The sequence below is a fragment of the Vigna angularis genome, chromosome 7 (genome assembly GCF_016808095.1).
Source record: "Vigna angularis cultivar LongXiaoDou No.4 chromosome 7, ASM1680809v1, whole genome shotgun sequence".
Classification (NCBI taxonomy): Eukaryota; Viridiplantae; Streptophyta; class Magnoliopsida; order Fabales; family Fabaceae; genus Vigna; species Vigna angularis.
Genome location: NC_068976.1, coordinates 18,229,493 through 18,246,513, shown reverse-complemented (window position 1 = coordinate 18,246,513; position 17,021 = coordinate 18,229,493). Strand labels below are relative to the sequence as shown.

General features: G+C 34.9%; 3 protein-coding genes across 12 annotated transcripts; 2 read left to right on the top strand and 1 right to left on the bottom strand.

Annotated features, from left to right (window-relative positions):
- The first annotated feature begins 251 nt into the window (after positions 1-251).
- On the top strand, positions 252-3,900 carry LOC108322755 (choline-phosphate cytidylyltransferase 2). Its single transcript, XM_017554980.2, has 8 exons — positions 252-493; positions 732-845; positions 937-1,032; positions 1,151-1,193; positions 1,286-1,441; positions 1,598-1,678; positions 3,101-3,211; positions 3,318-3,900. Exons 1-8 carry the CDS (start codon positions 357-359, stop codon positions 3,534-3,536), a joined length of 957 nt encoding a protein of 318 aa, XP_017410469.1. The 5' UTR covers positions 252-356; the 3' UTR covers positions 3,537-3,900.
- A 1,068-nt stretch (positions 3,901-4,968) lies between these two features.
- LOC108322747 (VQ motif-containing protein 22) lies at positions 4,969-6,505 on the bottom strand. Its single transcript, XM_017554962.2, has one exon. It carries the CDS (start codon positions 5,917-5,919, stop codon positions 5,395-5,397), a length of 525 nt encoding a protein of 174 aa, XP_017410451.1. The 5' UTR covers positions 5,920-6,505; the 3' UTR covers positions 4,969-5,394.
- Positions 6,506-10,118: 3,613 nt separating this feature from the next.
- LOC108322756 (uncharacterized) lies at positions 10,119-16,585 on the top strand. Of its 10 annotated transcripts, none has more exons than XM_052880211.1 (9): positions 10,119-10,308; positions 10,529-10,622; positions 10,980-11,444; positions 11,572-11,734; positions 12,293-12,590; positions 14,274-14,346; positions 14,699-14,789; positions 15,850-15,929; positions 16,046-16,585. In XM_052880211.1, the coding sequence occupies exons 2-9, from the start codon at positions 10,551-10,553 to the stop codon at positions 16,172-16,174; spliced, it is 1,371 nt and encodes a 456-aa protein (XP_052736171.1). In that variant the 5' UTR covers positions 10,119-10,308; positions 10,529-10,550; the 3' UTR covers positions 16,175-16,585. The 10 variants fall into 10 exon arrangements, 8 of the variants coding, with proteins under 8 accessions (XP_052736171.1, XP_052736170.1, XP_017410471.1 ...); XR_008250429.1 differs by having other exon boundaries at positions 10,120-10,308; positions 14,691-14,789; positions 16,030-16,089; XR_008250430.1 differs by having other exon boundaries at positions 10,120-10,308; positions 14,691-14,789; positions 16,046-16,064.
- The last annotated feature ends 436 nt before the right edge of the window (positions 16,586-17,021 follow it).

Below are 17,021 nucleotides of genomic sequence, written 5' to 3'. Positions count from 1 at the left end.
ATTGATACAAATTTCAAAACATAGGTATCAAATGCCTACATTTTTAAAACTGGGTACTAAATAGCAAATTACCTCCCAACATGGGGACTAAGTAGGTAATTAAGCCTATTATATATTATTTATTTTCCGCTATTAAATGTTTAAAAAGAAAAATTGGGGAGGGAAAGAAGTGGTGAGCGATTAATGTTTATAAAACAACGATTTAGTCGTCGTGATTAGGAAAGAAGAACACTTTAATAAAAGAAAAAGGAAAAAAGAAAAAGAATTTCGGGAAAAATAGCGAAGAAAGAAAAAACGCATACGGCGTCTGCGAAATTACGAAGGAAAAGAGGGGCAGAGCAGAGGAGAAGAGGCGAATGGCAGATCACAACGAACAGTCGAATTCCAAAACGACGTCGCCTTCGGAGGACCGTCCCGTTCGAGTGTACGCCGACGGCATCTACGATCTCTTCCACTTTGGCCACGCTCGCTCCCTCGAGCAAGCCAAGAAATCGTATGCATCATTTCATCCTATTCATTCCTTTGCATTTGCTGCTTCCTTCAATCTTAATTACCCTCTTTCGTCCCTTCCCTCCGAGATCTGATTAATCAATCGCAATTATGCATTTTATGTCAATCCATTAATGATGAATAATCAACTAATTAATTGAAGATTGGTAAAAAAAGAAAGAAGGAAGAGTTTCGCCACCGTTCCCTTCACAGACACTTTTTTGCTTACTCTCGAATTTTAGGTTTCCGAATACATACTTATTGGTTGGTTGTTGCAACGATGAGGTCACCCACAAATACAAAGGCAAAACTGTTATGACAGAGGCCGAACGATACGAATCCCTGCGCCACTGCAAGTATGATAGTTTGTTAACAGAACCTTGTTGCTTAAGCTCTTTCAATTTCAATCGCAATTTCAATTTCTTTTTGGTTTCATTTCGAGAGCAGATGGGTGGACGAAGTTATTCCTGATGCCCCTTGGGTTATTAATCAAGAGTTTCTTGACAAGCACAACATTGACTATGTAGCTCATGACTCTCTTCCGTAAGAATAATATTTCAGCATTAACATGTGAATCTGGCAATTTGGATCCATTCATTTCATTGCATATGTATGCATACTGTGATAATCCCTTTTGCATTTCTCAACCCATTGTCCACAGTTATGCTGATGCCAGTGGTGCTGCCAATGATGTTTATGAATTTGTATGTATGACAAAATGTTTTTGTTTTTAATTATTATTTCCTAGTCACTTTCCCTTTTCGCTTGTACTATAAGCCGTGAATTTTGTGTGTAGGTTAAATCTGTTGGGAGGTTTAAGGAAACAAAACGGACTGAAGGAATATCCACGTCAGATGTTATAATGAGGATTGTCAAAGACTATAACCAATATGTGTTGCGGAACTTGGATCGTGGCTACTCAAGAAATGAGCTTGGCGTGAGCTATGTGAAGGCATGATTTGGCATAAATCTCTTTGATATATTCTACTTAAAAATTTAACAGGATACCTCTTTCAGCGATGTTTTGTTTTTATACTGATGTTACTCTTTCTGTTCCTTTGGTGAATACTCTTGTCTCTTGTGGTTTTCATTGCTTTGTCTTAAATAGGAAAAGCGACTGAGGGTGAATAGAAGGTTGAAAACATTGCAAGAGAAAGTGAAAGAACATCAAGAAAAAGTTGGTGAAAAGGTATGTATTGCTATTAGATATCATTTGGTTGATCAAATCAAATTAACACTTGTGTTGGGAAAAAATATTTGAACTATATGGGGTGAAAGTGTTAGGATCAAAATGCATGTATATTGTAATGTAATCATCATTGAAGTAGAAGCTGAGAACGTCAAGTAAAGTTATTTGAAAAATTCATAGTTATTCTCGGTTGTGATTCAAACTGGTATGGGACGCTGGACATTTACTACAGGTTTTTGGACTCAATGGTTCATTTTCACAGTTTTGTTGACGTGTCGTATTTGAGGATTTTGGGTGCTTTGTCAAGGACAAAAACATGATTAAGGAGTAAAATCAACAAAAAAATTTAGTGACCCTATCTGGATTTACATGTGGTTATGTTGCGTTATTATTCTTAGGAGTCATGCAGTATGATTTAATTCAGAAACATGGACTCCTAGCATTACCAAATTAATTGAATCTACCTTTCCAAATATTGCAGTTCTCATGTTGTGATACTTTTCCTCATATGTCTTTGTTTCCATATTTTCTGTACGTTATTAGATATCGTGGCTTCATCACTTTCTGGATTTTGTTGATGTTTGATTACTGTTGTAATGAGAGAAGAGGCCCTAGGGCGGGGATGGCAAGCCTTTGAGCACATGCTAAGTTTACATATTTATATTATTTTCTAAATATAGCTTTAACTGGTTGCTCTCAATTTCCAATTTTTTTTATCAAACCTTCACTAACGGGTATCCTAGACCACCGTTTGACACTTTCACTGGTAATCAGTGGTTGTATGATTCATTGCCATGAAACTAATATCAGTCAGTTGCTTGATTGATTTGGCGTAATTCTCTATTTTAAGCTATACTTCTAATTCTAGATGTTTCTTGTTTCACCTTTTCTCCTTGACTTTACTAAGCTCATGTTAATATTTGGACAACATTAAGATTCTTGTGTGCACTGAAAAGACTAGAATGAAAAACTATGGACTGGCTTTATCGTAGTTGTCTTGTATAAGAAAATAGAGAATTGATACTATTTTAATATTTTTTTCATCTCTCTCTCTCTTTCTCTGTGTCTGTCTCTATTTATAGTTTTTTTTCAAAAGGAAAAATATCATTTACACCTTAAATGTCAAGGCTACAAGATGTCTAACAATAGTTTCTAAAATCAGTATTAGGAAGCAGCCTTTTCAAATTATTGATTTTGCTGAATGTATATCTGGGTGATTTGGAAAATTATGTCGGATTCGGTCATAGTAATATTTCCTTGAGAAAGTAGCATGTGAAAGCCTATGTTTTTTCTAGAGTAAGGCAATACTTGTCCTGCGGACATGAGTATTCTCCTTTCAACATATAATAGTATCCTACGTTAAAAATCATCTGTTTTTTCTTAATTACGGTAAAGATGTATGTATTTGTGTGGTTTATCCAGATCCAAATTGTTGCAAAGACTGCTGGTATGCATAGGAATGAGTGGGTGGAAAATGCTGACCGTTGGGTTGCTGGGTTTCTGGAAATGTTTGAAGAAGGTTGCCACAAGATGGTGAGCTAATTTATGTGAAAAAGCTATGTAATTCTTCCTTGTGGTGTACGTAAATTACTTGTTTACTTCATCACGTCTTTTCTTATCACTTGGTTCTACAAAACAGGGAACAGCAATTAGGGATCGTATTCAGGAGAGGTTAAGACGTCAGCTGTCAAGTGATGGCACACTTCGTCTTGAAAATGGCAAGGTCGATAAGGATGATGACGAAGAGGAGTATTATTATGATGAGGAGGATGACAGTGATGAAGAATTTTTTGAAGAATACTATAATGATGATGAGCTTAATCCTCAAAATAATGGAAAAGACGAGAACAAAAAGTAGGTATACTTCGATGGATTGTTTGGTTCTCGGCAGAATGTCAATAGCAACTGTCCATGCAGTATCTATAACATCGTATGCATTATATCATGGATAGGGGATTTGGAGTTGCACAAGGGAACTTTCATTTAGCTGGTGTGGTAAAAAATTTTGCGTGTTAAATGCTGGTATACGTGAAAGTGTTGTTTGTGCATATGCTTATTTTAGATGGGAAAAATACCATGACCTTTTTATTCACGTAATTTTGGATTGTACATTTTGATTAAGTTGTGAGTCGCTTTCTTCCTTAATTATGACTTGAGAGACAGACTACTGTACAATATTAACAATTATGTATTATCAAGATGCTGCCCGTTTACTTTAGAAAGTGTTGGCAGTAATTCGGCTTACTGTACAATATTAACAATTTAAGGGAGTAAACTTTGTGGGCTTGGCATAAAATGCATAGCTTCCACAAAAGATGAAGATTATGCTATAAAAATTGAATGGATTCTATAGTAAAATACATTGTATGAATTTAAAAGTAATGGATAGTGTTTACATTAATCTTATTCGTTAACATGCATTTTCAAAACATATCAAAATTATTGTCGTAGTGCTAAAACAAACAGGGGTATGCTTTTGTTCAATATATAGAATAATTTGGATATTTATAGGCGGATGAACTAACCTACCCGGATCTAGCTAGTGAATTCTTTAAGGCTTGTGGGCTCACAGGTCCTGATTTTATCTTAGAATTTTGAAGCGAAACAAGTAATTGTAAGGTAGTTTACTGGATTATTTTAAACCCAGGATATTTTCCTGGCAGGTTTTCAGAGACTAATTCCTATTGAAGGGATTATTAATCTTTCTCGTCCAATATTCTTCCATGGATATTGAATTGAAGTGATCTGAACTTAAAATTCGCTATAGAGATATTGAAACTCCAACCATGAAGTTGACATTTACAGTGCAAGCAGAGTAATTTAGGATTTGTTTTATGATGAGTAAAGTGTTAACAGTGCAAGCACAGATGATAATGTGATTTTTTAAAGTAATAAGAAGGCTGTTTTCACATTTTACGTTACCAAAGCCTATGGAGACAAGGAATGCTATGCTTACATGTAATATAGTTTTATTTTAGCTTTACGAAAAAGAGAATGTAAAAAGTATGTAGTAAATAGAGGTTTAATAGTTGAAATTCCATTTCACGCACCTCACTCAACATCAATGATTTCTCTCTATCATATCATCGCCACTTGTGTAAATTAATCTCTTTTATCCCTCCCTCGTGCGTTTAATATAGGTTGCTTAGTGTCCAAGAATTATTGTTTGTTGTAACATAAGTAGTTTGATAAAAAAAAAAAAAAATAATTGACATATAAATTAATACAAAATTGAGTGCATGAATAAGGTTGTGTTAGAGAGAGAGACAGAGAGAGAGAGAGAGAGGCATAATAGGAAGCAAGTCAACATACGTAAAAGAGTGTTGGTTGGCAGGCTGTGACCAACTGACCATATCCAAAACAACTAAACTAAATATTCTGGAACTAGGACTCCCCAAAGAGAAGGCTGCCAATTAACTAAAAATACATAAATAAATAAAAAAAAATACAGAGATTTAAACAAAAAAGAAATAAAAGCCTGGGGCAACACCCAGAAAAAGATATAGAAGCACAGCATGATCATCTTCATCATCGAAATAATAAAGATAAAAAGAAAAAAAAAAGATAGATGGATTTGTGGTGCCTAGAGCAGAGAAAGAAACGTAAAATTCCATTTCACATTGACGCAGATAGGAGGTTTTGTCAACAAGTTAGCACCTAATTATCCAAGTTCTGTTCTGCTTTGCATATGTCGCTCTCAGTCTGAGTGGGAAGAATCAAGAAGAGGAAGTTGGCAAGAAAAGCCTTGCGTGCTCCATCAAAACCCCACCTCCATCATTTGTCGCTGTTGATCCCGTTCCGTTGCTCACTCTGTCAAACAAACCGTTCTCTGCTCCTTCCGCGTATGATGTTGGGTAGAACTGCTGCTGATAAAGCTGCTGTTGCTGCTGCTGAAGAGAGTGAGAAGGGGCCAACATCAGCCCATTAGGGTTGACAGGGAGTGGACGTGTCGGCCCAAACAGATCAGGCGCAGAAGAAGCACCGGTGAACTGTTGCACCATCGCCCGGAAGTTGGTGGTGTCCGTGTTAAGAAGAGTCGTGGGAGTTCGCCTGGAGGCCCGGTAACGCCGCCTGACGGGCTTCGACACTCCGCCCTCTGGGCTCAACTGGGCCGGCGCCACGGTGGTTGTGACGGCTGTAGCCTCGGAAACAGAAGAGGGGAGCAGCTCTTGAGCGCCGCTGGAGAATTGGGGTTGTTGATAGAAATGGAGCCAGTGATCGTTAGGAATAGGACCGGACATGGTAACATGAGTTATGGAAGGAGGGAAACACAATTTGGTTTTGTTTTTGTTTGGTTTGGTTTGGTTTGGTTTGGTGAGGAAGGAAGAAAAGTTTGCAATGGTGGGCTATTTATGGTGGTTTCAATTTTCAATGTCCTTATTAGTCATCCTCATACTTACCAACTCAACGAAACATCCTCACCCTTCATTTGGGCCACGTGTTCATCTCTCCCACGAGGACCAACTTAATTATTATTGTATTAATTAATTAAGAAAAATATACTTAAGCTTTTTCTCATATTGCATGGTTGGGTAGTATGAAATTAATGAATAATATTACGATGATGTTTTGGTTAATGAGAAAAAGTGAGAAGTTAATGTATGATCCAATTTGAGGTTGTGTGTGTCGTGAGTCATGTGTGGTGGAGTGCGATGCAAATGCAAATGCAAATGCAAATTCAATGCATGATTGTGAGGATGCATCGAGGAAGCAGCAACTCCAATGGGTTGAAATGTGAATATTGAGTGAGTGAATGATTTGAGTGTTGTGGCTGACTTGGACTCTTCCATTGAATTGAATTGAGTTTATTAGTGACTTCAAATTTCAATCCAACTTGTACTAAAATGAAACTCCCCACTACCTTCCTCTTCTTTCTTTTTCCCACATCTTCACTACTTTCCATCACCTTTCTCATTAATTAAATGTTTTTTTTTTCTTTTCATTTTACTCACTTCCCTCTCCATTATCAACCAAACTATCACTGTTCATCTTATCAAATCGAATTCGTATTGTAAATCAGCCATCTAAGCAAAACTAGTTTTAATAAGTTAACTAAATTGCATTTTTGGTAGCTTAAGGAATGTCTAAAAAATACGTATTTGCAAGTATTAGAGATAAAAGAAGAAATAAATATTAAAAATAAATATCTATGTATAATGAGTACGAATATTTTTTGTATTCAAATGTTATCAAAACTGATACAGGTATTATTAAGGATGATAATAGATTGAGACAGATAATGTTTACCCATTAATAAATTAATTCAAAATTTAATGAGAATTTCAACTTCTTTCACATAGTTTTCCCAGATAAAAAGTAACATCTTAATAGAATTAAGAAATATAAAAAACGCACATATATATATATATCAAAATATGAACAACGATATTTAAGATAAAAAATATATTTAAACTATATAACTAATGTTTATACACAATGACTTCTTATATAAGAATATTTGCAACATCCAAACTTAACACAAGTTAAACAATGCATAAGAAACTTAGTTAGAATTGTGTTGTAATTTACAACATAGAATACATCTCAAAAATAAAGAAAGTTCTCTAATTACTTTTGGACTCTCTACTCTAAATCTTTCCCTATTTAGTGACATTGGTATTATATGATTCTCTAAAATTATATAATTGTATATATTAAATAGGGTTAAATATGTTTTTAGTCCCTGAACTATCAGGCGATTTTGTTTTTAGTCCCTGCTCAGAACTTTGATGGTTTTTAGTCCTTATAGTTTTGAAACTCTGAGTATTAGTCCTCAAAAATGGACGGTGTTAAGTTTTTGTGGATGTGGCAAACGGAGATGCCACGTGATCACTGATCTCTCTGCTTCACTCTCTGCCACGTGGGATGTTTAACTGTTGAACCGAGATTAAGTCAATACGCTCTAATCATCCTTTCAGGATCTGCTTCACTCTCATCCACCACCCAATGCTACTCCGTTCGCGGGTCCAGGCCCAAACCTAGGCCCATCCAATCCGTTCAAGCAGCCGACAACTTCGTCAATGTAGTAACCGACGACAAACAGCAGCAACCGAGGCACGAGGCCAAGTGGGCCGTGGACAGCTGGAAGTCCAAAAAGGCTCTCCAGCTCCCGGAATACCCGAACCAAGAGAACCTCTGGGCGGTGCTCAAGAGCCTGGAAGCGTTCCCTCCCATCGTCTTCGCCGGAGAGGCTCGCAACCTTGAGGAGCGCCTCGCCGCCGCCGCCGCCGCCGCCGCCGCGGGGAACGCGTTCCTACTACAGGGTGGTTCGTGGAGAAGTTTCCTGGCTAAAAGAGAAATGTGGGGATAGGGGTTTAGTGGTGCCTTGGTGTGACCAATTGAAGGTTTTGTCACATCCTTCTATAGGTGGATTTTGGACCCATTGTGGGTGGAATTCCACTTTGGAAGCTGTTTTTGCTGGTATTCCAATGCTGACATTCCCTCTTTTCGTGGACCAAGTTCCAAACAGTAGACAAATTTTGGAAGTGTGGAAGAATGGGTGGGAGTTGAAAAGATCAGTGCTGGGCAGTGAAGAATTGATATCAGAAAAAGAAATATTGGAAGTGATTGGAGAGTTTATGGATGTTGATGTTCGGTGGCCAGATGCCCGTTATTAAGGTACCATCACACCACCTCCACTCTCTCGTTTGTTTCTCAAGACGCTTCAAATAAAATACAAAATGATGATATATAATAATGGGGTTGTCTTGGAATGTTCGTGTTAGGTGGGACGTATGGCGGGTCAGTTCGCGAAACCGAGATCGGAGCAGTTGGAGGAGAAGAACGGAGTGAAACTCCCCAGTTACAGAGGCGATAACGTGAATGGAGATGCGTTCGAAGAGAAAGCCAGAATTCCAGATCCTGAAAGGATGATTAGAGCGTATTGACTTAATCTCGGTTCAACGGTTAAACATCCCACGTGGCAGAGAGTGAAGCAGAGAGATCAGTGATCACGTGGCATCTCCGTTTGCCACATCCACAAAAACTTAACACCGTCCATTTTTGAGGACTAATACTCAGAGTTTCAAAACTATAAGGACTAAAAACCATCAAAGTTCTGAGCAGGGACTAAAAACAAAATCGCCTGATAGTTCAGGGACTAAAAACATATTTAACCCTATTAAATATATTAAGTGATTGGTTAAAAGAAAAGTAAGATGAATATAGATAATCATTCAATACAAAAGTCAAGCATAAAATCACAATTAAATTTAAGTTTTAGAAATAAAAAAAAACTTGTAATTATTTAAAAATATTCTTAACTTTTAATCATCCTTATAAAATTGTGTCGAGTTCAAACATTTGAGAGACCTCATTTCTACTTGTGTCATAAATCTTCCATATTTATAATCCTAAAAGGTTTTGGTACGTTTATTTTTATACGTCGTTAAAATATTAAAGTCATCCTATTAATTAAATAGTTTTAGGAAGATTGCTTAAATATTTTTAAGTTACGTAGATTTTTAACAAGTAGTTGCTTAAATATTCTTTTTGCTTAAAAACATTAGAAACAACAATAATACAACATGAATCCTTGCTATTTATATTCCTTGAATTTCAAACCTTGGAAATTCAAACAACAAAATAGTTAGGTCAGTACATTAACTATTGATATGGACCAATCTAACGAATGATATCAAACATCAAATAAACTATCGATATATGTTTAATATAAAATATTGTGACCATTATAATCACATTGCACCAACATAAATATTAATTACTTATTAATTTAATCATATCTCGTAATTTTATAAATTGGCCACATTTATAAAATTAAAATATTAGAATATTGAGTCAAAATTCATTTGAGGTCAATTTGTAAAATTAAGAAAATAGGGGAAGAAAAATATAATTAAATTCCTATGTTGTTGATTTATTCAAATTGACAATCAAACAAAATTTGTAATATTAATATACAATAAAATTGTCAACTTAATTAATAATATTTACTTAAAAATGTTATGAAGGAGTGATAATATCAAAATCTTAACCGTAAAATTTCATAAAAATGAATATTTAACCAATTTGACATTTTTCTTTATATTGAGTTAATATAATAAAATGAAAAGTTATTATCTTAGTTTAAAGTATAGGTGTTAAAAACGTTTTGTTTTTTATATAAAGGTTATTTTGATTATTAAATTTATAATTAATTAGAAATCATCATTTGTTTATGAATTTTAACTTAACTTTAATATTTTTAAATTATAATAAAATGTGCGTTGAGTTTGTTAATTTTTAGAATAATTATTTTAAAAAATCCTGGTTAATAGAGTAATTTTTTTTATACAAATAAATAATACAGACCTCAAACTCTATAAATATTTTTTACACAAAATTGACGTCACATACACATTTTATTTCTCGAGAAAAATAAACGAAGATGACCATGAAAGAAAAATGAGGTTATAGGTGGCGTTTGATTATTTATGTATATTTATTGAATCTGTGAGGTGAAAAAAAGATGGAAAAAACGGGAAAGAATTGAAAGAGGCGTGTGAGGACTCAAAGAAAAGTGTGTGTGAGCAAAGTGCAGAGGAAGGAAAGAGAAAAAGAACGTAAAATGGAGAATCGTGGGAGAAGTGGAAGGATCATAAAGTTGGCGTGTCACGAGTTGCAGTTGGCGGGTAATAATCGTGAGTTAACAACTCCAAAAAAGTGAATAATCTTTTTAGTTTCGTTAATTAATTAATTAATTATCTGAATCAGAGGAACCCTAACCCCTGTTCCGATCGGTATCATCATTGTCACCTCCTTTTCCTTCCATTATTATAATGCTAATCATAATTAAATCAAAATATAACACACATTATGGCATTTGGGCATTTGATGCGGAAACTGTAACAGTTTTGCCAAAGCGTTTCTCTGAATGGAAAAGAGAGGTGACGGTGCTGATGCTGAGCCTCAATTTGACGCTGATTTTGTGCCAGATCCTTCCCAGGTTACTCTAAATATATATATATATATATATATGTATATTTTTTTTTTCGCAGAAGAAACCCAGGTTTGGGTTTGATCTGAGTGATCGTAATGCGATTACTAATTTAATTGTTCGATTTATTTTTCATTACAGATGATTTTTTATGTATGAGTCTAGGTTCCGCAGTGCACAATAATCTGTTTTATATATATATACATATTTTTGCCAATTGATTAGCATTAGATTACCATCAACGTTTTAGCAATTTAGTATGAACTGGATAGACTAAAAGTAATAATTAATTACAATACCATGTCATCGTAAAAGGAATATGAACAGGTCCAGCTCTGAATTTAGTTTGATGGCTTGGCATTGTAGAGATGTACTGGAAATGAAAAGGGTGACAAGGCCCCCAAGATACCTCAGTCCAGACGGCCTAATCTATCCTCACTGCAAATACCAGCGTGGTCACTAGATATAGCATTATCTACTTTTGCAAAAACCGATGGTCCTTCAGTTTCACGATCAAGTCCTGGTTCCAGTAGAGGACTTCCTCCAAGGCCAAATTCAGCTAAAGTCAGGTCTTCAATGAGAACTTTACTTCCTCAGAAGGGCGTCAAGACAAATACTTGTTCCCAGGATTTTGAAAGGACAGGTCTAATAGTTCCTAAAACTCCCTTATCAGATGCTCCTTTGGATAAATCTTCCATTCATCTGTCTCTTAAAAATAAGGTCATCTCCCCATCAGCAAAAGGTGCACAGTCATTGCCAGTTACTCCATTTGCAACTTCAGCTTCAGAGACCGCAGATGGAGGACATCTTGTATGTGATTCTGGTTCAAGTGTATGTTTCCACTGTTCATTATTGTCTCAAGACCAAAACAGACTACTTTTACACTGTACTTACTTTTTTACCTTTTGTAAGTGAAAAATAGCATGTGTTGCTTACTATATGCCTTTTTCTTGTATAGAAAATGGGTGGTCATCCGCATATTATTCGATCATTTTCAGTCCCAGTTAAAAGCAAAGCCGCTAGTTTAAGGGTTACAGATGCCACGGGCTTGATTCGTGTAATTTCAGCAAGGCAAACTGTTCGTAGAAAATCAAGTGATGGTGGTTTGGTTCCAGAGATTGGTAATTCCACGCAATATATATATATATATATATATATATATATATATATATAGAATTTACTAAGTTTTCTTATAAATATCACTTTTTTCAAACTTCTTGATCAACATTATGCGAAATTTCAGATGTTCTGACAAGCAACAAGTATTTGATATTGAGTTGAGCCCTAAACCATAAATTGAATGAAATTAGCAACATTAATATACAGGAAAGGAAATGGAGATTTCCTGGATATATATAATCCAAAAACCCTTTCATTTTATTGGAGTGGACTCTCCAAATTAAAGAAAGAAACAATAATCCTGATGAAGTTTATAATGATGTTAACTTTTAATTTTGATTTTAGGTTTAGTTTATAGATTAGATTGTCTTTTTCTGTGAGTTAGGATTACTTGATATTTAAATAGCAACAGGTTAATAAGGCAGTGGAATTTTTCTTACCATGATTAAATTTTTTTTATCAAGTTTCTATTAGCATTTTTCTGTAGGTATTGTTAACCATATGCTTAAATCTGTCCTTGTCCTCTGTTGTGTCTTTTCACTCGGTTCTTTCCTTTTCAGCCATTGAAGATGACACTGAGGATATTCCAGAAGAACAAGCAGTTTGTAGGATTTGTTTGGTGGAGCTTGGGGAAGGAGGGAATACACTTAAGATGGAATGCAGTTGTAGAGGTGATCTCGCACTTGCTCACCGGGAATGTGCAGTGAAGTGGTTTAGTATAAAGGGAAACAGAACCTGTGATGTCTGCAAGCGGGAAGTCCAAAACCTCCCGGTAACACTGTTAAAAATTTGCAATCGTGAAACTACTGCTAGGCAGACATCAAATGTGCCACCACGGGCAGAAGTATCTTATTACAGGTATGATTAAATTATATCTGTTTGTGTCATTTTTGTGTTCAATTAGCACTTAAACTGACATAGAAGAGACCTAAAGTGTTATTGTCATGTTTATCTGATAGGTCTTGTGTTCCAGACTTTGACATCTATTAGAATATACAAGGCTAGAAGTTGGTTTATCTATGATATTAGGGCCGCTGGGCTGATTATAAGACTGTTAGGTCTCTAACTCAGATAGGTCTCTAACTCAGATACCTAACAAAGACTATATAATGTTGTAAATCAAACTATTTTGGGTTGTTATACTGAAATGCTTCAGCTTCAGTTTACTATATAAGGGGTCAAAGTGGTTTATCATTACATAAGAAAGTAAAGAATTATTTCACTCATAACAATCACACATTACATTTTTTGAAGGTATTTTTTCCAAATTACTAGGGAGATGGTAAGAATATTTTTATTCATATTATCTGCTATTTACAACACTCTTTCTCATGCTGATAAATGAATATCAGTCGTTCTTAACTTGCTTACAAGATCCTAGAATATGTCCAGAGGAGGTTCTTTAGTAAAAGTGTTTGCTATCTGAAATCCTGTAGGGATATGGGTTGTAATTACTAGGGCCCTGCCAAGATTATTTCTTGTGAAGTTTTTGTTGATTTCAATATGTTTGATCCTATCAATGTCAATATGGTTGACTTGTACAATTGCACAAGGATTTCAACCTTTATTTTAAGGTCATCAAGTATGATCTTCATCAACCTGAGTCAGAAAACTCTTCTTGCTCTAGAGTCAAAGTGGGTTGTCTTTGATTTTTTTTGCCTAAGAATTTGTCTTCTTCCTCACTGTGGGTTGGTTTGATCCCACTTATGGTGATCTCGTCATAGTTTTGAGCATCGTGCACATATAGATGTGGTAATGATAGGAAGGTAGTTGGTTTGATCCCACTTATGGTGATCTGGTCATAGTTTTGAGCATCCTGCAAGATGTGGTAATGATAGGAAGGGAAACTTCTCTGCTTCAAGTGATAAAAACACGATGACTCTCTAGATGATAACATTTGTATCCTTTTTTATTAGGAAATAATTAAAAGAGCTCTAATTTTATGTGATTAGGATCATGAGACTGCACAAAAATATAACATCCAAAGACACCACAGGTAGACTTGACACCATGCGCGTAGAAGAGAAACAAACTCAATAAGACTAATATTATTTTAGATGACAGATAACAATGTACAAGACATTGCAGCAAAACTTTATCCTTTGCTCATGCCAAACTTTTGAAGTTAATCTAGATATTCTGCTCCAAGCTATGGGGGACAATCCCGCCCATCAAACAAACTGAAAAGCCTACTCCGTATGCTCTTGGCTGATGGGCTGTATAAGAAAAATTTGCAGTTGATTCTGAATCTGAACAACGTACAATATATATCTTTTAGTTTATGTTTTTACTTTTGGTAAACAAAGTACTTTCTCAAGAGAAGAAGATACATCAAAACCTAAAGGATAAGAAATCCTCAAAAACTAAAGCAAATAAGAAAAAAACTAAGAACATGCATGTAATCTAACACGTTAATGTAAGATACTCATCCTAAAATGACATAAATATCATCTTGTTAGGTCTACAAAAACCTATGACAAGTCACCAGTGAATTTCTTCTTTTCTGATTATAATGGATTCTGGCTATTTCACGCATGACAGGATCTGGCAGGATGTACCAGTACTTATCTTGGTCAGCATGCTTTCTTACTTTTGTTTTCTAGAGCAACTACTGGTATGTTTTTCTTTGTACCTGCAATGAAGTTTATGGTGACTGGTAGTTTGTAGGACCAAATTTAAACAAATGGTGTTTTTGCATATTATTATTTTGTTCAATTTACTCATTTATTATTGCCTAGAATTCATTTTGTACCTGAGTGTCTTATGGGGAGTAAAGGTAGATATTGTTTCTATGCCTATTTATTACCTACTACCAATACGAAGTCCATACTTATAATACTTTTTGTATGAGAGCACTTGGACATAATTCTGTTTATACTTCATTTATTTATTCTAGTTTTGTCTTCCTTTGTTAATATTTTAACGTGTGAAATGTATTCCTGACCCAATGGTTTCTAGTTTACCAGGTTTCAGATTTGGGCCCTCGTGCTCTTGCCATTTCATTACCTTTTGCCTGTGTTTTAGGTCTCCTTTCATCTATGATTGCGTCAACTATGGGTAAAGTTGTTTTCTTCTGTGTAGCATTTCAAAGTCATTTTATGTTAAGTTTTCTTAGTTTTTCCCTCATGCTTTCATTTTTATGCTGGTTTTTATTTTTATTATTTATGAAGCATAAAATGAATTGAATTGTACTAAAGTATAACTGTCAAATATCCTCAACACTTTTTTCAATATATTCGTTCTATTGGATGATATTGATGTGGGCCTCATCTCCTACATAACGAATCCCATTTATTATTCCGTAAGACTTGCGTGAATTTTAATAAGTAGTAGAAAGAGTGTTGAAAAGAATTACTAATAGTGTGTTGCTAGAATCAGATAGTAGGTTATTATGGCATTGCAGGCTATGTTTTTTTTTTTTAAGTGAGCAAGTTATGGTTAAAGACAACAGTAAAAATCATTTATGAAATAGGAAAATGGAATACATGCAATGAAAATTGACAAATATTCTACTAAAAGTAACAGTGCATTATAATTGACAAATATTGGACTAAAAGTATATTCATATAAGCATCTAAATCACAATTGTTTTAGCCTCCATTGGCTAGGAATTATTTTTTAGTATGTCTTTCCTCAGTAGACCCGTAAATGTCATACCTTATGTAAGCTTTCCCTACCACCAAAAGAATTGAAAAAGTAATAAGGTCTGTCCAAAGAAGTTTAACATTCTCAACCTAAGATTGGTTTATCAAGGAAGAACGCATTTTCAAGTATTTGGCTTTGGGCAAGGGGGGTTTGTTATAGTTAATTCTGGTGAGTTCAAAGAAACAGTTTTCTTTGGGTTTTTGCAAATGGGGGAATACAGTCAAGTCCGGTGAGTTCAAAGATACAAATTTTCTGACTCCCGCAATATCTGATTAGGATTTTATAAAATGTATAAAATGGTAAAAGAAGTTGACATAATGCTATTGTTTCTGACATTAAAAATTATTGAGACCCATACTCTAATTTTCGCGCTCATTAGACCTTCTGGAGTTGCTTTAATCCCTTTGCTGTAGACCATATGATACGGAGTTATTATTTTCTCATTAACACGAGTGATGATGTTGTTGTGCAGTGAGCAGGAGTTTCGTTTGGGCTTATGCCTGCTTCCAGTTTGCAATTCTTATCCTCTTAGCTCATTTATTTTACACTATTGTAAGATGATATAGTTCCTACCCTGTCTTCATGAAGATATTTGGGACTCTTTGGAAGTAAACAGATATATTTTGACATGCATCTTTTTACACTTTTGTAGCTCAATTTAAATGCAGTTCTCTCGATTCTCCTTTCCTCATTCACTGGGTTTGGCATTACAATCAGTACGAACTCTCTGGTTATGGAATTTATTGGATGGAGAAATATTTGGAGGATTCAATCCTCTGTCCAGAACGTTAACATGACAGAGCAACCGCGTCGAGAGCATGTAAATCATCAGAGACGGGAAAATCAAATAGAACATCAACCACAAAGACAATCATCAATGACGCCAGAACTGCCGCAGCATCATGGCAACAGTTGATACAACTAGCTCAGGGCAGTCTTCCTCAACTGACAAGTACTATGAAGATTTTTGTTCTTTTTTAACTCAAATTTTTACACTGCAATCAAACATCAGGATTTCCACTTGAAGGTGTGAGCCAAGATCATAGTTAAAGGGTACTTTCGTATGCTATGTTCTTCCCTTTCACTCACAAATACTCTTATAATGTAATTCAACCTATTTGATGAAACACCCCTTCAGAGCAAATTTGCAAGTTTAGGAAAAGTTACTCGTATGACAAAATAAAGAAAACGAAAGAAAGTTGTTTGCTTCGCGAGGTGTCTTAGAGTGCATGAATTTCATGTAAGCAGATCCGGCTGAAAAGATAATGGTAAACCCATGAGAAATTAACCATTCATGAAATCACAATATTAAAAAATTGTGCACCTTCACAAAATTTGCGCATTCTAATGTGAAGGTAAGCCCCAAAATATCCATTTAAAGAAAAGAAAGAACAGAGGAGTTTATGAACTGCTAATTAATTATTTCATAACCTATTATAAAAATAATTATTATATAAATTGTCTTTATAAAATATCTAATATATTTATTTCATTGATTTAATTAAATAAATTAACAATTAAACTTTTTTTTTCTAATAAAAATATATCTCGATTTAAATCCCACCCAACATACAGCGGATCCATTAAACCCAATTGGAGATGGATTTTAAAATACTAAATTGATTTTGGACTGAAATGAACAAG